The 22,042-nt window shown below is 29.1% G+C and overlaps 2 protein-coding genes across 3 annotated transcripts; both read right to left on the minus strand.

The window, feature by feature from the left end:
- Positions 1-10,268: 10,268 nt before the first annotated feature.
- LOC108325555 (B3 domain-containing protein LOC_Os12g40080) lies at positions 10,269-12,680 on the minus strand. Its single transcript, XM_017558643.2, has 6 exons — positions 12,081-12,680; positions 11,437-11,932; positions 11,199-11,335; positions 10,845-11,118; positions 10,674-10,756; positions 10,269-10,590 (listed from the first exon to the last, which is right to left on the minus strand). The coding sequence occupies exons 1-6, from the start codon at positions 12,153-12,155 to the stop codon at positions 10,357-10,359; spliced, it is 1,299 nt and encodes a 432-aa protein (XP_017414132.2). The 5' UTR covers positions 12,156-12,680; the 3' UTR covers positions 10,269-10,356.
- Positions 12,681-12,785: 105 nt separating this feature from the next.
- Positions 12,786-15,363, minus strand: LOC108325495 (B3 domain-containing protein At3g18960-like). Of its 2 annotated transcripts, none has more exons than XM_017558577.2 (5): positions 15,235-15,363; positions 14,998-15,069; positions 14,561-14,909; positions 14,238-14,377; positions 12,786-14,145 (listed from the first exon to the last, which is right to left on the minus strand). In XM_017558577.2, the coding sequence occupies exons 1-5, from the start codon at positions 15,241-15,243 to the stop codon at positions 13,900-13,902; spliced, it is 816 nt and encodes a 271-aa protein (XP_017414066.2). In that variant the 5' UTR covers positions 15,244-15,363; the 3' UTR covers positions 12,786-13,899. The 2 variants fall into 2 exon arrangements, with proteins under 2 accessions (XP_017414066.2, XP_017414065.1); XM_017558576.2 differs by having other exon boundaries at positions 14,238-14,398.
- Between the last annotated feature and the right edge of the window lie 6,679 nt (positions 15,364-22,042).

A 22,042-nucleotide genomic window follows, 5' to 3' on the forward strand; every position in this document is an offset into this window, starting at 1 on the left:
CTTTGCAAATTCCTTAACGATGATTCCTTGGAAAGGGAAAAGACTATATTCTTAATTGACCGTTGATTATATCTGGATCAAACTACTTTTGTGTAAATGCTGATATAAACAATAAACAATTATAAAGTAAAAACGTTAATATTATATATATATATATATATATATATATATATATATATATATATATATATATATATATATAAGTTATGAACCAGTTTGTTGCATTGATTGAGAAATTTATATTGCAAGATTGGAATGGCGAAAATTTGTAGGATTCTGATTTTCAAAACTATGCAGATTTAGTGCACGAGCATACTCATTATAGGAAATCAAAGAGGATTCATTGACTTGATGGTTATTGGATAAGATTATACTCGTTTATGCGAGTAGATTTGGTCATTGGGAGAGTGTGTTATCAAGCACTGTTAGTTGAGCCAACATATATGATGACTAAGTGATAGTATTTTAGCTGAGCGGATAGATATGGTAACTGAAAGAGAGTGCTTTCGCTAAGTGAGCATATCTTGTAGTTGACTGATGGTGCTCTCGCTGAACGAAAATATCCTAATTTTAACTAAAATTTCGTATACATGCGTTTAGTGTTTGTAATTATTTTAAGGTTTAATATCCTATTTTGTTTCCAGTTTTGTTCGAAAATGTTAAATTATTTTAAAAAATGTGTCAATTACATTCTCACTCAATAAAATTTGTATCAATGAAATCTCTTCCGTTAACTATTTCTTTCTCTCTTCTACTTTTTTCTGTGCAACTCTTCTTCTTTTTCTTCTACCAATTATACTCGTTTCTTTTTTTCTCTATCTACTGTTTCATTAATTTACACACACTATTCATTAAATAGATTTGTAAATGATGTACACATATCTTTAATAACGTATATTCACTCACATTCCCTTAATTTTCAAATAAACGAATATTCACTTACATTCCCTTAATTTTTTAATACATATTAATCTCCCTAATATTCTCTCTTTAATATTACGTATTTTATTTTTCAAATAAACGTATATTCACTCTCATTCCCTTAATTTTTTAATATATATTAATCTCCCTAATATTTTTAGCAAATGATCACCACTTTTTACATTTTTAATAGTGACACTCATTTTCTCACCTTATTCATAAAATTATATTTTATTTTATTTTACTTACATGAATTGTTTACTTTTTTATATTTTAAATCTTATTTAAATATTAGTCGATGTGATATTTTTAAATAAAATAAGGAAAATTAATACCACTTTTTTAAAGTGTCGTTTATTAAAAATATAAGCATATGAATCTGTATATTAAATGCAGAAAGAACACGACTGTGATTTAATCGGGTTTAAGCAAAATTTCCTTATACTCAAAATTCTCGGAGTTCAATTCTTAGGAATGAAAATAGAAACAAACTCCGAAATTCCAACTTAAAAATATATAAAACTAGTTAATACTTTTGTTAAGATGATTTGAAAATAAAACGCAATATACGGGTTCAGTTTCCAGCTATTAGTGGCTATGAGAAAAGGTTTAAAACATGTTTTTGCATGTTTTTTATCCATATTTGGTTACTATTTATAGTGCTTCTACCTGCTAAAACATGCATTGCAAACAAAAAGTAGAAAAAGCAGAAGAGAGAGAAAAATAGTTAACGCCGTTTGTACGGATTTAACGGAAGGGATTTCATTCATACAAATTTTATTAAGTGAGGACCTAATTGACGCACTTTTTAAAGGATGGACTAATTTGACATTTTTTAGCGAAACTAGGGACAAAATAGGGTATTAAGCAGTTATTTGAATGTGAAAACAATTTTTGGTTTATAATATGACATGTGAATGGTTGAAAACCAATCAAAGGAAGAATTTGTGGTGATGTTGTTAGTGTATGTTTTGATATGTGAGGATTCTGAAAGTAGGTATTCTAATATACTATCAACCATTCAACTCATACAGAGATAAATTAGACTCGGAAAAAATGACAAAAAGTCTTTATATGTGAAAGATTAACCTCATAAATAATAAGGTGATAACTCATATTTATGACTATACAAAATATAAATACTATTATGAATCCACACAAATATTAAATACACATATAAGAGCATTTATATGATTAATTAAGTTTAGAGTGAATCGCTAATATATTTATATGATTGATAAAATGTTATAAATATTAAACTATATGTAATATTAATATGTAATATTAAATTGCTTATGATTTTTTCTTAAAATACCAGCTTATCATGTCTTGAGTAAAGTAGATATTTGTTGTTGATGGAAGTTAATGATATTGTCGAGTAATCGGTCAATGATGCTGACTCTTAATATATATATATATATATATATATATATATATATATATATATATATATATATATATATATATATATATATATTAAGTTGATATAATTATTATTGTGTATAATTATTATAGATGTATATTTTATATGTTTCTTCCATATCTTTATATAATATTTTATTTAATAGTTTATATTATTAAAATATTATAAGATACATTGAAATTCTACTGTATTAATAATCTAACAATAATAACTTCAATAAATAGGTTTCAAATTTAAAACATAAAATCGAATTCCACAAGAGACATCCTTAACCTAGAGACATATATGTTTAAAAATAACCGTAATGCTGAACCCAAATTCCACAAAAAGGCATACATCAACCTAATTAGATAGGTTTCAAAAGTAATAAGAGAGAAACAAACATCACTGACAAACATAAGTGAATGCAGGTTTCAATGGTAACTTTAAACACAATATTCTTCTTATCAATCAACACAAAGCGACAAAGATCTCCATCCATCAATTTGCATCCTCTAATAAAATCAGACCAACCTTTGGTGAATCTCCAGCGATAATCTATCTTCACATCCCATGATATCTCCCCAACTTCCAAGGTAGCTTCTCAATTATTAAGAATACCATTATTTTCGCAGTAACGGTTAGGTTATCAGTCATACACCACAAGTACACACAACTAAAATAGAGAAGAAAAAATACTGATAATAGGTAAAAATGAAAATTTTATATAGTGGAAGAAATTTACAGTATCTCTCTCTTTCACTAAAAAACTTCTCTAAATTACGAGAATACAAGAAATGAGAGAATGAGATATTTAACAAAGGGGGCAAGGGGTTTTTTTTATAGCCACCAAGTCATACCCCTTTACAAGTTCCCACCAATATGGGACTTCATTCCTCACAATCTCCCATGTGAAGATTTTGATGAAACTAATCAAATCTTCGCACCATCTTTGCCTTCGTGTTGCTTGTTCTTCTAATAAACTTCAGTAGAATCGAATTAACGTAAATCTGCCAATAACCTTTGACACCTAATTATGATTATCCGAAACGCAATGCAACACCTGATCAATATTTTACTGCTCTCCACCTAAACCTACCACGAACATACTAACCACTCTCACTGCTTGTGCAATGTCTGGTCTTGTACGCATCATAGCAATTATAAGGTTGTCCACCATCGATGCATACGGTACTCGAGACTTCTCCATCCTCTCCGCTTCACTACTAGGACTCATACTTGAGGATAATTGATAGGAGATGGGGTAAAACTGGCTTCCACTCTTGCATGTTGAAGCGCCACAAGACTTTCAGTAAGTTTTACTTTTGAAAAAGTCAAATCTTCCTACCTTTTTCTGTCTCGGTGAATTTGCATCCCTAAAATCTTGTTTACCGGTTCCAAGTCCTTTAATATCAAACTCCCTAGCCAATTGTGCCTTCAGTTCTTGGATTAGAGCTTTGTTGGGGCCTACCTCCAACATGTCATCCACATACAACAACAAAATGATAAAATCATTATCCTCAAACCTCTTGTAGTATGTACAATGGTCTGAACTTAGTTTGTTGTATCCGAGGCTAATGATAAAGAAATCAAATCTCTTATACCAACACCTTGGCGCCTGCTTTAAACCGTATAGAGATTTGTTCAACCTGCAAACCAAGTTTTCTTGTTCTTCAAACCCTTCTGGTTGGAGCATCATTTCATTCCTGCTTAACAATAACCTTGTGAGCGGTGGAACTCACAGGCAATACCCCTTCACATTGTTAGCATAGCCCAAACACTTAATTCTTTCCCCAGTTTCAAGCTCTACTCGTGCTTTGGTTTCCTTGAACTGGTAACAACAACACATTTGACTTTGTCTTGATGTAATACACTCATAAACTCCTGGAATAAACTTTGCTTCTTCTAGGAATAATTCTGGTGATTCCCTTACATCAGAATGAACCAAGTCTTCTTGTGTTTTCTTTTCTGGTAGTCAAACTAGCAAACTTCGATATATGTTTAAGCCCGAGTACAAATTACGTTTCGCCTTGCAAACTTCACTTTGACATTTGTCCAAGTACGATGTCACGTCAACACCGCTTCTTCTTGACTTGTCGATGTAACCATTGCATTAGCTTTTTGCAACGTATCTCCCATAAGCATATGCCATGATCTTCTGAGCTTTTATGACTTACCAGATCTCCCCTCTTTCTCACAAGAATTTTCTTGTGTGGAGAGACTTCACCTCATATAATTTTATGAGGGGATCCCAAATCTCCCTTGCAATTTCTTTCCACTTTACAGCTATGCAATTGTCCTTTCTCAAAATTGCCTTTATCTTCAATTTTCACAACAAGAAATTGTTGTCGTTGAACCTCTCTTTCTCGTATTTTGTTGTCATGGTTTTTAGAACCAACTTATGCACTTCTCACTATGAATAGTATTGTCTATTAGAACAACACAGGTAGACTGTGAAGTAAAGCACCAAGAAGTTCCCAGGAAAGAGAGGTGGGCCACAAACGGACACTCTTAAGTATCAAGTCTTTCCTAGCCAGAACTTTCCCAGACAGCACTTTCACACTACCAAATGTTTCTAGTAATAACTGTTTTCTGATGCGGAAGATCGGATTAAACCGCAACCACAGAGCATACTCCGAATTTTACCAACATTATTCTAATGACAATGACAGCGGAATACAAACCAATAGCTCTGATACCACTGTTGAGTTATCAGTCATACAGCACAAAGAGGGGTTTCCCCCTGTCGGTCGACTGGCAGGACTGGTTACTTAGAGCATTCCCCTCAGCTAACTTCACTCACTTGAAAGAAAAAAAGAGGTATTCCCTATAAAAAAAAGAAGGCATTCATGAGCTTACTTGTAACTGGACTAACCTCGCCTTGCCCTAACTCTGCTCTGGACAGTTTCTTGTTCTCTCTATTGAAAAAACGGATTAGCCTTGACTTCTAGGGCTTGAATCCTTCTCTTCTCGCTCATTCCTGACTAATGGCAACCTTAACTAGTTCGGTATTCTTTTTTTTAACCAACTTCCATTTCAACCCTCATCAAATCCAGATACCAATCCAATGAGTTTGATCCATTAGGTTCTTCGATTTGTTCAGAAAAGAAACGAGAGACAAGAAAACATCTTTGATTACAATTAAAAAGAACAACAACTAAAATAGAGAAGAGAAAATACTGATAATAGGCAAAAATGGAAATTTTATACTAGTGAAAGAAATTTACAGCACCTATCTCTTTCACTAAAGAACTCTCTAAATTATGAGAATACAAGAAAGGAGAGAACAAAGGAGAGAATGGAATATTTAACAAAGGGGGCAAGGGGTTTCTTTTATAGCCACTAAGCCATACCCCTTTACAAGTTCCCACCAATGTGGGATTTCATTCCTCACAATAACTTCTTCCAATTAATAATAAAAACTCTGCATAATACACACTCAGCCTAATTAGTCACACCACTGAAAACTTGTTTGCATTTCTAAAACACCCTTCTAATTAATAATAATCATAACAAAGAAGGAAAATACCGAGGATTCATGCAGACACTGAAGTGATTCAATAATACCCTCTCGTTCAGTTTAGAAATTGTATGATCTAAAACAATAAAAACAAATCAAAAGGTCAAGAAATATATGAAGAAAAATAGCATGTTACGGTTATAAATAGTAAGCACTATTTAAGAAATACCAATAGGTGGCTCACCAATCCACCTATTTTTTTTTAATTAAATCAAATTAATTAAATTAATTATTCAAATCCAATTTTTTTTATTTAAATCAAATTAATTAAATTAATTATTCAAAACGCACAACCTTTACTTCGCGTTGCTGTCTTTCCAAAAGTTCTTCTCGGCAAATAAAACCCTAAGATTATAGATTGAATAATATTATAGATGGAGATAAAGAAGAAGATGCTTCAAGAGAGCATGATACTGTGGATTTATCCATTCAGGACTCCAATTTAATAGATGGATAATATTATAGATTGGATAATTCAGGAATATATCATTTGTTTGATCTTGTGCTATATATTTTTGTTAACGACTATATTTAGTTTCTTGGTCAAACGGTTGTGTATGTTTTATTAAATAAATTGGCAAAATTTTATGCTTGATAGATTATAATATATATAACAATATATTTATTTTGTTTCATTTTCTTTTATATCAATTGGTCCAATTATTACTATTTCAATTTAATCCATTAAAGTAACATGTTATAAGAATCTCAGAAGAAAAGGGTGAAAAAAAAAATTAATTGAGTGAGCCAATGAGCCAACTTGTTTAACCCACCAACCTGTGATGGATCGGATTGAGTTCAAATTTTTTCGGCTCGCTAATAAATTAGTCGAATTAGATTGGTTCACTAAGTGACCAACTTGTGATGGATCGGGTCGGTTGGGACGAATTACCCATTTTGACAGCTCTAATTAATGAATTCAGAGAGTTTCGTGTTCAGCAATAAGAGACATGATCTCGAGCTATTAATATTTTATCATTCCTAGCTTGTATGGTGATAAAGATAGAGATGAATTATAACTCGTGATTGAAAAGGAAGGAGAGACAACCAATTTCTTTTAAATGAAATCGATTTAACATATATCAAGACGAAAAATGTACTCGATTCTGACAAAAACTTATAACTGATCTTAACCACATATTCCAACATATGGATCCGATTCTAGAAACTTACAATCTATTCCTTAGTTATATTATGTTTTTTTTTTTATAAATTTTATATTTCAAATCATTTCTTTAAAAACATGTTATAACATCAAAAATAATTTTGTAATCTTCATTTTTAATCTATAAAATAAATTTTTATTTAATCAAATTAATTAATTAAATTTTTTCAAACTTTATATTCAAATTTATTTTCTATCTCTTTTAAATTTCTTAAATATATATATATATATATATATATATATATATATATATATATATATATATATATATATATATATATATATATATATATATATATATTATCTTGAGTAGTAGAATAATAACTTTATGACTATACAGAGTAAAAATACTAATACAAATATATATTTATATTGAATACATATGTCTTGAATTTAGAGTCTATTGCTTGTATGTTTATATAGTTAATAGAATGCTATAGATATTAAACTAACATATGATATTAAATTGTTTATGAAACTTTCTTTCGAATACTATTTTATACATTCTTTTGTGCTCTTTTCTCTTTTATAATAATCATCCATTAATTTAAGTAGAGAATGAATTAGTTGTTAATATACTGTTGATAAAGGTGACTGATGTTGTCGAGTGTGATAATAACACTTCGCATAATATAATTATTATTCTGAATAACTAAATCAATATTTTGTATATTTCTTCTATATTTTTTTGTGCATTATTAGAATATATAATATTTTATTTATTAGTTTATACTATTAAAATATTATAAGATACATGGAAATTCTACTCAATCTAACAATAACTACAATAAATGGGTTTCAAATTTAAAGCATATAAAACCGGAATACAGTAATACAAATTTCACAAAAGACATACCTTAACCTAGAGACATACAGGCTTCAAAATAACCGTAATGCTGAACCCAAATTCCACAAAAACACATACATTAACCTAACTGGATAGGTTTCAAAAGTAATAAGAGAGAAACAAACATAAGTGAATGCAGGTTTTGAATGGTAACTTTAAACACAATATTCTTCTTATCAATCAACACAAAGCGACAAAGATCTCCATCCATCAATTTGCATCCTCTAATAAAATCAGACCAACCCTTGGAGAATCTATCTTCACATTCCAAGATATCTCCCCAACTTCCAAAGTAGCTTCTGAGTTATTAAGAATACCATTATTTTCGCAGAAACTCCTTCCAACACTCTGCATAATACACACTCAACCTAGTCAGTCACAAAGAGTGAATAAATAGTTACCAGATCCACGTTTCGAAGTGTGGCTTCATCAATTTTCTTGAAGAAGTGACTGGCACTACCATCTCCAGAAGACATTGTTCGACAATGAACTGGGATTTGGACCGATCAAAGTATCACCACAGTTCACCTTTCATTAATTATCTTTTTGTATTTTAAATAATAACTCATATTTTATTTTAACAAAATTTATACTAACAATATTTTATTTTAAATTACATTTTAAACACAAGGATAAAATTACAATGTTACAATTTTATCAATTAAAATATTTTCAATTCATTTCATTTAAAACATATTTATTGATTGCAAATTTCATACTTCTACCAAATATCTAAACTTAATTAAATTGTTACAAAAGAATTTTGTCTCGACAGAATGCAGATATATAAAGAAAACATTACTCTACTTTTAATAAATTATTAAGAAATTTAATTCATTTACTACAGTGATACTTTATTTTTCCAAACCCTTCGATATACTATTTAATGAAATTAATATAGTTCAATTTAAACAAAGTCAGTAAAAAAACAGTTTAAATATATTGTGATCTTTTAAAAGCAAAATTGAGATTTGTTATCTACTTAAAAATTTATATATTTTTATTTTCTTGAAAAACGAATTAACAATATTAAAAATTAAAAACTAAAATTATATTTATTTCTTAATAAAAATTTATTGTTTAGAAAATTATATTTTAGATATGACAGTGTTTTAATTAATGAGACTAAATTATTTTAATATTAGGAGTTTAAAAATATAAATAAAATTTTCAGTTTCATTATTTAAAAACATTTTATTTTTCTAAAATTATCTGTTTAGGAGTTTTTTACCTTTCTTTTATAAGTTTTCTAATTTTCTATCCATATATTTAAAGATCAAAGACTACGTGAACGATTCTTGAGGCAATCTTTGAGTCTGTTCTATCGGTTTTTTTGAAAAAATAAGTTCATTTATGTTTTTTCTCAGTTTGTGTTTTTTCATGCATATGAATTGTTCTAGTCGCGGTCGGGACTTTGGTAAGCGTATCAAATCATTCAAGTAATAAAACCGGTAAGTTTGGTTATCGTTTTTCCAAGAGATTTGTTTGGTTTGTTAGTTGTGAAAGTTTACTAATTTAATGTCAAATATGATTATCAAATGTATTTTTCTACACAATACAAGTTAAAATTAAGATATACAAAGTGGTAAAAACGAGTTTAGGTTCATTGGAGTTAAATTTCATGTTCAAAACTCAGTGCTCTTTACTATCAAATATAATTCCTCAAGAATCATGCATCAACATCATAATCATAAGCACACAAGTCTCCAATTCTTCTGATAACAAGCTCTAAATCTTTTTACAAAACTCTAATTCCTTACATGTTTTAGAACTCAGATTGCATTAAGACCAATGTTATTGATGTCCAAAAGTCCTCCATCTATATCTAAAATTAAGTTCTGTTGGTTGTTCTGCTTAGGTCCGTGATCCTAGCATTTTCCAATGATTCAAATCACTATAATAACTCAGATTTCCATCATTAAGCATGAATTATAAGGATAGAATAAAAGATTCATCAAAGATTAACATTAAATAGCAAATGTTTTAGCTACTCAAATAACATCATGGAAGTAACATGGAAGAAAATGGATGGATTGGATGATGAGAAATGGTGTTCTCGCGCCTTTGAACCCTCCAAACTCGAGCTGGGAGCCTCTGCATAATAATTTATCTGTGACCAATAAAATAGGTGCATGGAGAAGACTTCAACGTGAAGTCCTCGAACACTCTTGAGATAACGTGAAACAAAATAGGATGAGGCTGTGGTTGGAGTGTCTTTGGGCCTCTCGTTAGGATAATACCAAAATTCCAGTTCTCTATCCTTTCCATTTTTATTAATTTTATATAACTTTCACTTATGAATTCTATTTTATTACCCAATAGTGAGAAAATCTTATTTTTCCTGTAAATCAGATGTAAATTGAGAATAAAAAATTAGGGAAAAGCATACAACAAATAACAAAAAACACACCAGTTAAATAAAGTTTCATTAATGTCAAATTCCTTAAAGAAAACATAGATTAAACTAGATAGGTTTCAAAAGTAATACAGAGAGAGAAACATCACTCCATGCATGTTACAATGGTAACTTCAAACACAATCTTTTTCTTATCCATCAGCTCGAATCGACAAACATCTCCAGGCTTCAATTGACACCCTCTAATAAATTCACACCACCCAACGGTGAATCTACAGTAAGGGTCTAGTTTCACATCCCATGATTTCTTCCCAACTTCCAGGATCACTGCATTTGAATGACGAATACCATGATTTTTAAAGAAATCCCTTGGAAGATTCTGCATAATACACACTGAACCTAATCAGTCACATGATCAAAAACATGTTTGCATTTCTGAAACTCCTATCTAATTAATCCTACCACATAATATAAATCCTTAGGTTTGAGGCAGACACTGAAGTGATTCTCCAACTCCCTTTCTTTGCATTCAGGAATTGAATGATCTAAAACGATAAAAACAAATCAAAAGGTGAAGAAACATAGCATGTTACAGTTGTAAGTGGTAAGCACTGTTTAAGAAATACCAATAACCTGAAAACCTAGGAGAACTTGATTCTTCTGTGTCTCTAAAAATTATAACTTTGAATGAAATTCCCGATTTCTTGATTTTCTCAAAAACACATACATCCCCTAGTCGCAAGTTATTATCCTTTACAAAATTCTTCCATCCAGTAGTAAAATTTATTTGGTTACTGCTATTATTCCGATAAAATTCAACATGCCAAGGTCTGCTTTCAGAAGTCCAAAGAGTAACACGGTCATGCACATCTTCTTCAGCTTCTGTTACGAAACTACTCGGCACCCCCTGTGTTAAATTAAAAATAAATAACATCAACTACAAATTAATTACTATAATTATGATTTGATTGTTTGGGAGAAGGGTACCATCATATGTCTTTGAATATATGATGGTTGCATTTTACGAATGAAGAAGGGATTCTCAGAGCGGAAAGATTCAGCTCTCTCCATAGCAGTGCCACTTCTAGTTGAAAAATTACAGGCAGAGGGTTTTCTTTTTGTACCTGTTGAAACATTAGAGTGAAAAGAGAAGAACAAAGGGTTACAGGATCTTCAAGATTTTGAAAAAGAACAGAAAAAAAAAAACAAAGATCCAACATTTCACCTCTTTTTTGGAATTTTGTACTATGAAAACCATTTGCATTTTGTTCATCTAACTCCTCCTTGATGCTAAGAGATGGACCACTTCTATTTGTAACATCTTCAGAGATATTAGGTGGGTTTCTACAGTTGGTTTTCACCTTCTTGCTAAAACGACAACGTGGTAAAGAAGATTTTGTCTTCTTGAAGTGTAGTGAAGAATTACCATTAACATTCTCTGCATTATCTAAATTTGATTCCTTTAAAGGGTACATAATTTCCAAGCCAGTTTGATGAAGTATGGTCACCTTAAACCGAGACATACCCACATATTTGAACATCAAGAGATCATTTTCGTCCAAAGAATAAAATTCTGCAAATTTCTTCCATTTATCAAATAACCAAATGTCAGCACCAACTTTTCTCCACTTCACTTCCCATTCAGCACCTTTGGGAAGAAGAAGATGCAGTGGATTTGATATATCTTGCCAGTATTTACTCACAAAACTCCGAGGTATTCTCTATCATGAAATATTCAACAGAGTCAATAACAACAGCATAATATTAAATATTAAATGGAAAATAAGAGTCATTCACCCCTTCAAAATCTTGACTGAAAAAGATACTTGATAAATGGAAGATTTTAAAAATGAATGAATGAACAAGTACCAGATCCCCATTTCGAAGTGTGTCTTCATCAATTTTCTTGAAGAAGTGAATGGCACTACCATCACCAGTAGACATTGTTCGACAATGAACTAGGATTTCGACTATTCAAAGTATCACCTTTCATATGATACAAGGTTTAGGATGTATAATAAATTATGATTTATAGAACAATAAATGAATATAACTGTTCACTATGCAAATTCTTTAATGATGATTCCTTGGAAAGGGAAAAAGACTATATTCTTAATTGACTGTTGACTATATATATACCTGTATCAAACAGTATTATTTTGTAACAAGTGAGTTTTTTTACTTTTTACTATTAATGAATTCTGATCACGTCACGTTGAAAATTTGTAGACTAAAATAAGTTTTTTTTTTAATATTTAGTTCTACACATGTTATCTTCCATATTAATTATAAAATTTTTAGGGCTATTCAATACCACGGTGGTCTTTTTCTTTATCTTATGTACGTGTATAATTTCTAATAATTCATCATTCATTTACGAAAAAAAGAGGTTGATGATGTTGTCAAGTAATTGGTTAGGTTTAACTAAATGTTGCATAGTAATTTTTATCCTTCTGAGAGACTTATTAGTTCGTAAGACCTTATATATATATATATATATATATATATATATATATATATATATATATATATATATATATATATATATATATATATATATATATATATTGTGCATTATTAAAATATATAATGTTATGTTTAATTATTTATATTAGTTTAATAGTTTAAATTAGATTGGACGTTATACTATACCTAGAAATTCTACTCTATTATAATAATCTAACAATAACTTCAATAAATGTGTTTCAAATTTAAAACATACAAAATCGGAAGTCAGTAATAAGACAAATTCCACAAGAGACATCCCTTGACCTAGAGACATATAGGTTTCAAAATAACCGTAATCCTGAACCCAAATTCCACAAAAAAAACACATACATTAACCTAATTAGATAGGTTTCAAAAAGTAATAAGAAAGAAACAAACATCAATGACAAACATCAGTCAATGCAGGTTTCAATGGTAACTTTAGACACAATATTCTTCTTATCAATCAACTCAAAGCGACAAAAATCTGCATCCAGCGAGAATCTAACTTCACATTCCATGATATCTCCCCCAACATCCAGGGTCGCTGCTTCTTAATTATTACTAATACCATTATTTTCGAAGAAACTACTTCCAACACTTTGCATAATATACACTCAACCTAATCAGTCACATCACTCAACATGTTTGCATTTCTAAAACACTCTTCTAATTACTTCTGCTTAATAATAAGAATAATGATATTTTAATAATATTTTTTTGACAACATTTTAATACCATCCGCGTGTCATTCTGTAATTGGTTCATATTGATGTTTATGATTATTATTATTGATTGTGGAGTAATTTTGAATCAATCACATAATGACACGTAAATGATATTAAAATATTATCAAAAAAATATTGTTAAAATATCATTATCCTACTAATAATCATACCAAAGAAGGCAAATACTGAGGATTCATGCAGACACTGAAGTAATTCAATAACCCTGTGGTTGAGTTCAGAAATTGTATGATCTAAAAAATAAAAACAAATCAAAAGGTCAAAAAATATGAAGAAACATAGCATGCTACAGTTATAACTAGTAAGCACTACTTAAGAAATACCAATAACATGAAAACTTCAGAGAACTTGATTCTTCTCTGTCTCTAAAGTGAAACAAAAAGAACAAAGGGTGATAGTATCTTCAAGGTTTTTCTACAAATTCTTCAGCAAGAACACAGCTTCATGTAGGGAAATCATTGATCGCTTTTGAAAATATGAACTTTAAAAACACAATCCTCTTTGCTAATCAGTTCAAATACACAAACATCTCCCGGTTGCACTTCACTCTCTGTCAAAAACAAGTGAATGCCAGCACCGAAACTATGATGAGCAAAACAACTGTTATTAAATAACAAATTTACTTTCCATGATATTTCCCCAAGCTGCAGCACCGCACACTTCTTCTTCTCTTCAATAATGCCTTTCAAATCTGGTATGCGCTGCATAAGATATATTTTTATAGCAAGTGTTTGAATGTAGAGCAGAACCAAAGACTAAATCAACACGTGTTTCGTGTTTAAGATTTACCCACCAGCCGATAATCCTTCCCATGAGAAGGTTTGATGAAAACAGTGAAAAAAGGATTGCATGAAACGAAATTACATGCTACTTCTCTTGCTCTAGTTTGACTTGGCCGGTTCAAAGATGAAGTTCTTTGAACAGACGTTTCACCTGTGGAATGCAATTCACAGCCTAAACCAGTCAACTGCATGTTTTGTGAAGGATCTTGAAATTTTGTGAGATGACATGTTTGGTGGATTCAACTCTCGCAATCAGACATCATGGACATAAAATTCTGATCCACATAATACAAAACATATAAAGATAACAAGCAAACAAAGAATGAATCCTTACCTCGTATTTGTTCAGGGTCCTCTTCTTCATCCAAAATTATGATGGGTTCCTCCTCATTTTGATCAAGGTTGTAATTTCCATCACCAGTGCCACATAGATAGTCTATTTCCACTCCACTTTGGTCACATATGTTTACATGAACCTCGGATGTTCCTTCGTATTTAAAGAAAACAAAATGTCCATGGTCTAAGGAATAATGTTCCACAAATTCCTTCCATCCCTCTCTCAGCCAAATCTCACCGCTGTCCTTTTCCCAAATCACTTTCCATTCAGTTCCATTTGGAAGCTTCATGAACAAAGGATTTGGCAAACCACCTCCATAATTAGCAGTGAATATGTTTGGTATTTTCTGCAAAAGGAAATTGGTGGTTAGTGTCTTATAATGCTCATAAATCTCTGTTAGTACACATATAGATATAAACCATAAGAATGCTTACAATGCTTTGAAGATTGGTTTTAAGAATAACTTTGAAGAAGGAGATTGTCAGGGTAGCATTCCTCTGAGTACACTGAGAAGCCATGCGTGTAGTTGGAATATATGTAAAGTAATAAGAGTGAAACAACTTATTTTATGGTAGTAGAAGCTAACAGAGTATAAAAAGAACAAAACCTATGGATGAGAAACCAGAATGTATTGCACAGAAGTTATAAAGACAGAGATTGATAAATCTTACATTCTCCATTAACTACTTCAGACACAAACAAAATCACCCTTTCTCCTCTCAGCAGTTGTGGTTGTGCTCTTGCTTATCTGTTCTCGTTCGCTTCTTCTATATCTCTGTTTACTCTCTTGTATTTTTTCTCACATCCTAAAAGCAAAGGTACCTCTTTAATCATCCAAAACCTGTCAGACCAATCACTCTAACTTGAAAAATAAATGTCCTTACCAACCAGCTCAAAATTACAGACATAGCATTCAATTTGCATTGACTGAGACGAACAAAAAGATAATTTATGGTATTTTTCTTCCCAATATTTATTCGCAAAGCTCCGAGGTATCGTCTGTCATAAACTTATTGTCAATTCGCATTCCATAATTTGATGTTCACATGATCACAAATTAAAACGGAAACTGGCATCACTGTATTTTTCGATTCTCTTCAAGAAGTGTTGGGTGTCTAAATTGTTTGGGTTCCTTGTTTGGGCTCCTGTGCTCATCTTACAAGTTCAAAATCAATTTTCTATAAATACTGATGTAATAATTATGGCACAACACAATTAATGTTTACTCCGCAACTTTCGACCTTCCTTGGTTCACTCTTATTTATTTTTATAAGTTTCAACAATTTATTTTATGATATTTTAATATAGTTTACGTGTTATTTTGTGATTGGTTCATATTGGTGTTTATGATTATTATTATTATTATTATTATTGATTGTGAGGTAATTTTGAATCAATAAATGATGTTAAAATGTTGTAAAATTTTTTTTGTCAAAATATCATTATTCTTTTTATAACTTGATTGTACAAAATTCTATCTCCAGAAATGAAAGCATAATCTGAGTTCCAAGTATGGGATGATTATGAAATCTCTTAAGATTAAGTTTTATTTTTCTGGTTTAACTGGGTTAAGACCAGACTCACCTAAAGTTAAATAAATTTAGTTTTAATATATTTTTAATTAATTTTTTCATTTATTTTGTCATTTTTATCCATCAATTTTCATATAATATTTTATTAATATCATTTTTTTTCTTTTCTACTCCAAAATTTTTTATACAAGGTTAAATATGAAAAAAATTATAGTTTAAGAATTTTATGATATAAAATTAAGATTTTATTATCTAATAAAAAAGATAATTTTAATAGAAAACTGTGTAATGATTATTTTGTATAAATTTTAAAAATAAAAGTTAATTTATATTTGTTTTTAATTTATTGTTTTTAAAAATTATATAAATATTGGTTTTATAAAAAAATTATTTAAAATAATTTTTTAATTGTAATCATATTTTAGATACGTAATTTTATTTTGTTAGAATTTGTTTAAGCTTAAAATAAGATCATTTGAAAAAGAAAATATATTCGAATAAATCATTGTTTTATAAGTTCAGAATTTGGATATAATCATAAAAATGCATTTTTTTAATGTTGTTGTGTTTTTAAAGTTTTTATGAATTTATTTTGATAAACTATTTAAAAAATATTATATATAAATTAATTTTTACCTTATTTTATGTTTTGATCTCTAAAATATAAAAAGCATGTTTTAATTTTCTCAGAAAAATCATCCAAAAAAAATTAAATAAGTTATTGTTTTTATAAAACAATAAAAATATAACCTAAATATTTTCCTATATTTAAATTAAATAAAAATACATACAATTTTATAGAATTTAAATTAATAAAAAAATTAAATATTAATATAATTACATAATTTGATTGAAAAGGCGTAAATATAATTAAATAACCACACAATTAAATAAATATATTAACTTAATCAGAAAATTTTTAAGATAAAACGAATTTGACATATAGCAAGATAAAAAATGAAATCGATTCTAGAAAAACTTATAACCGATTCCAACAAAATATGACCTATTACAATCATAACCACAGTAACCAATTCCAATTTATTAAAACATTTTTTAACATATTAAATTAATTAAATTTCTGATAAACTTTTACAAACTTCACTTTTAAATTTATTTTCTATCTCGTCCAAATTTTTTTATCATTTTCCATAAAAATACATAATAATCTTTCTCTCTTTTTTGTGTCACGTGACTCAATTATAAATATAGACGGGTTTTACAATTTCTTTTTGTGATTCTTCACAGTGCTTATTTATTGTTTCCCAATAGAATCAAAATATTTAATTCCATCTCTTTCTTTGCTTCTAACTTCTCAGAACCAAACACAACCATTACTTCCACACTTAATATTTATCTTCTCGTGCGGTAACTTTTCTCCTTCGTTTTTGAAACAGCTTAATGTGAGCTATTCCTCTTAGTTTTATTTATTCATTTTTCCTTTATAATTGTTTATAGATAATGATATTTTAACAACTTTTTTTTTTACAATAGGACATTACACTTGTCATCATTTTATTGGTTTGCTTAAATTTATTTTTAAAAAAAATATTTACTTGTCATCATTTTATTGGTTTGTTTAAATTTATTTTTAAAAAAAATATTTGAAGCAGACCAATCACAAGTCATCACTTATGCGTTGTCAAAAAATTGTCAAAAAAAATTTGTTAAAAGAATTTTTTCCTTATATATATAAAATAGAATAATGATATTTTAACAACATTTTTTTTACAACATTTTAATATATCTATATGTCATTATGTGATTAATCTAAAACTACTTCACACTCAATAACAATAATCATATACAATCAATCACATAATGAAAAATTACTCCACATTCCCATTTTCTGCTATATGTTATTTTAATAAAACAAAAATTACAGAGTGAAACAACTTATTTTAAATAGAGGCTAATAGAACACTAAAAAGAACCAAACCCTAATCTCGCCATGTGATGTATGTTGCAAAGAATTTGAAAGGATGTTTAACATCAACCTATGAATGAGGAATCAGAACGTGTAGTATAGAGCTTATAAAGGCGGCAAAGGTGGAGAAATTTTAGCTTCTCTCAATAAACTACCTGAGAAAAACAAAATCATCCTTTTTTATACTCTCAGCTGTTTTGATTATTCTTTTCTTCTACTCTCAGCAGTTGTGATTGTGCTCTTATTCTCCTGTATAAGAAAAGAAAAGCAAGAGTACAACACACCTGATGAGAGAAGAGAAAAGGGCTATTTTGTTTTAGTGTTTCAAATAATTTATTGAGAAGGTATGATTATCTGCATCTTTGACTCTATTCCGATGCATCCTCCACCGTATATCTTATTTAGATGTGTTGTCGTCATAAGTAGTTTGAAATAGTGGTTATTTATATGCTTTTATATTGGTTAAGCTAAAAAACATATTTAAATTATATTCAATAGCTATTGAAAATTGAGATTAAAATTAATTTAGGTACATTTTTTAAAACTTTGAAAAAAATTAAAAATAAAATTGTGATAAAATTATGAAATCTTATATCAATAATATCTTAAATCAGAACAATTTTTTTCTATTTGTATGAATTTATTCTCCCAGCAATATGGTCACAAAAAGAGTGGCGCCAATTGTATTTTATGTGTAATCAATTTTTTCGGAAATCGTGGTGGCAGTTATTTATGATCAATTATAACATAAAAAAACAAGTTAAATCTTAAAATATATATTTCTCCGATAATTATATGAATATAACTTAAGCAGATCAATTTTATTTTATATATATTTATTTATTTATTAGTTTTAAATTAGTGGCTGATTTAAAAAATTTCGATCACTTAAAAATTTTATATAAATTGGAATAAAGTTAACTTTAAGTGAATGTTAACACAGTATTATTTACTTTTTCATTGTAAAATAAATATTAATAAAATAAATTAAAACTTTATAAAAGTATGAATTTACATTAAAAATTCAATTATTTAAAACTTTTATAATTTTGTGAAATATTATTAACAAAGAATTTAAATATTAAGTTTTAATTCTATAAACTGGTTATTTAATAATTAATTACATTCGAATTTTAATTTGTATTCGTTTTACTAAAATCAAATTTTTAAAAATACTTTGTATAACGTATTATATTATATTATCTTATCAGTTTAACTTTCTTTATCCTATCAATCAATTTTTTGAACTTCCACAGTATTGCTTTCAATTCGATAAACTTTTTCACCCTCTCTTGTAACTTCCAAGGAATAAAGTTTAGGAGAGTGTGACATAACAGATGCAATAATTTCTCTATTGAAAAGACTTACTAAACCAATAGATTTGATAAATCTGAACCACCTTCACATCAACCATGGCAGCAAGTCAGAGTTTCAATGATGATAAGGATGAATGGAGAACACAAACCTAAACATGATCCTGTTTACCATAACTTTTTCTTAAAATATTTCAAATAACACTGATCATTAATCACCTAAAGCAAAGCTATATTTTCAATAAAAGAGTAAATTTAACTGATATCAGTTTCTCATAGATGGTTGATTCAATAACAGTAACATTGTTTTAACAGATGGAAAGACCCCATTACAGTAACCTTGCTTCTTTACTACATTTTTTTTCAAATTCTTCAGCAAGAACACAGCTTCATGCAGGGAAATCAGTGATCGATTTTGAAAACATGAACTTTAAAAACACAATCCTTTGTGCTAATCAGTTCAAATACACAAACATCTCCAGATTGCAATTCACTCTCACTCGAAAATAAGTAATAGCCAGCACCGAACCTGTATTGTCGAAAACGTTCGGTACTGTGTAACAACTTTACTTTCCAAGATCTTTCCCCAAGTTGTAGCACCGCACACTTCTTGCTCCCAATAATGTCTTTCAAATCTGGTACGCACTGCATAACATTTTTATTGCAAGAGTCTGAATGTAGAACGGAACCAAAGATTAAATCAAAGTATTCACATTTTTAACTCTACCTACCAGACGATATTGTCTCTCATGACAAGGTTTTATGAAGACGGTGAAGAAGGGATTGCATGAGACGAAATTGGAAGCTATTTCTCGTGCTCTAGTTTGAGTTGGCCAGTTCAAAGATGAAGTTCTTTGAGCATAGTTCTCACCTGTGGAATGCAATTCAAAGCCTCAACCATTAAGAATCTTGAAATTTTTGTGAAATGACATGCTTGGTGGTTTCAACTCTCGCTACACATCATGAACATAAAATCCTGATCCACGTGAAACAGAAAATGTAAAGATAACAAGCAAACAGAAAATGAATCCTTACCCCCTATTTGTTCAGCTTTCTGTTGTGTTTCTTCGTCCAAAATCATGTTGGGTTTGTCCTCAGTTTGAACAAGGTTGTCGTTTTCATCAGCAGTGTCTTCAGTTTGAACAAGGTTGTCATTTTCATCATCTGTGCCACAGAAATAGTCTATTTCTACTGCACTTTGGTCAAATATGATTACATGAATCTGAGATGTTCCTTCATATTTAAAGCAAACTAAATGTCCATGGTCCAGGGAGTAATGTTGCACAAATTCTTTCCAGCCCTTTTCCAGCCAAACCTCACGGTTGTGTTTTGCCCACTTCACTTCCCATGCAGTTCCATTTGAAAGCTTCATAAGCAAAGGATTCGGCAAGCCATCTCCATATTTGCGGGTGAATTTGTTGGGTATTTTCTGCAAAAAGAAAAGAAAAAAATGTTTGTTAGAGTGTAATTATATATCAATAGCAAATACTTGAACTATCATACAAACATATAGATATGAGGCTAAGAGTGCTTACAAGCCTTTCGAGATTTGTTTTAAGAATAACTTTGAAGAAGAAGATTGGGAGGGTAGCATCCGTCCTGAGAATCTGAGAAGCCATGCAGTGGGAATGTATGTAAGCTAATAAAATGAAACTACTAGTTTTCTGATCCTGCATATAAACCCGAGCTACTTCAAAACTTTTTTTTTCTCGTCTTGTTCGTCTTTTTTATTATTATTTCGATTGTCACAAGACAAAAACATCATAAGTTTATGTAATAATATATTTAAAATTATAATATTTTTAGTTTTATTAATTCTAAAACGTAAATGTTGAAAATGTTAAATGAAACTTAATTATGATTTGTAACTCTGGTTAGGTTTATTTGTGACAACGGACATGTTGGAAATTTTTCTGGTACATTTTCATCTTTAATATACATAGTCTAATATATATAGAATTTTCGATTTGGGTTGGGTTCATTTATTTGGATCAAGTAAATTGAGGTTTGTTTCTTTTTGCACATCTCCTCTGTCTGCACTCTTATAAAATCTATAAATATCAAATTATTTTTATTAAAATTATAATAAAAAAAGATAAAAGTTACAATATTTTAAATGCATTATCAAATATATATTATGGAGCATATTTTTATATTTAAAAATCTATATTTAAGAATATATTAAGAAAAATATTTTTGAACGGTATTTTGAAATATGTTTAAAATGTTAAACAAAATTTTGATTAAAAAAATTAAATTTACGTGTTTTTAAAATTATTAATTTAAAAATAAACTAATTTTAATTTTATTTAAAATTAAAAAACTAAAAATATATTTAACTCCTTAAAAAAATAATTTTTAGATTGATTGTTTTATAATGTATTTTCAGTTTGACTTATATTGTAACATTTGATCTCTCGGCTTTCACCTAATGCACTCTTTCATCTTCATCACTCTTACCTTTATAGCACATTCTACCACATCTTACATGGTTGGCCTAACAATTTATTAGTTTAGTTTGACCTCTATTGTTGAAAAATACAATCTCAAAAGTTTAAGAGAAAGAATTATGTTTTTTCTTCTTTCACCCCATAATTTTTTAACAGAATTAATTATGCCTTTTATTTCTAAATTATAACACGATTTTAGTTTTGATCGAATGTGATTTATTGTCTGACACATCAATTTTCTTTTCTTCCCTTGCAAT

This window comes from Vigna angularis, chromosome 3, assembly GCF_016808095.1.
Source record: "Vigna angularis cultivar LongXiaoDou No.4 chromosome 3, ASM1680809v1, whole genome shotgun sequence".
In the NCBI taxonomy this organism is placed as follows: domain Eukaryota; kingdom Viridiplantae; phylum Streptophyta; class Magnoliopsida; order Fabales; family Fabaceae; genus Vigna; species Vigna angularis.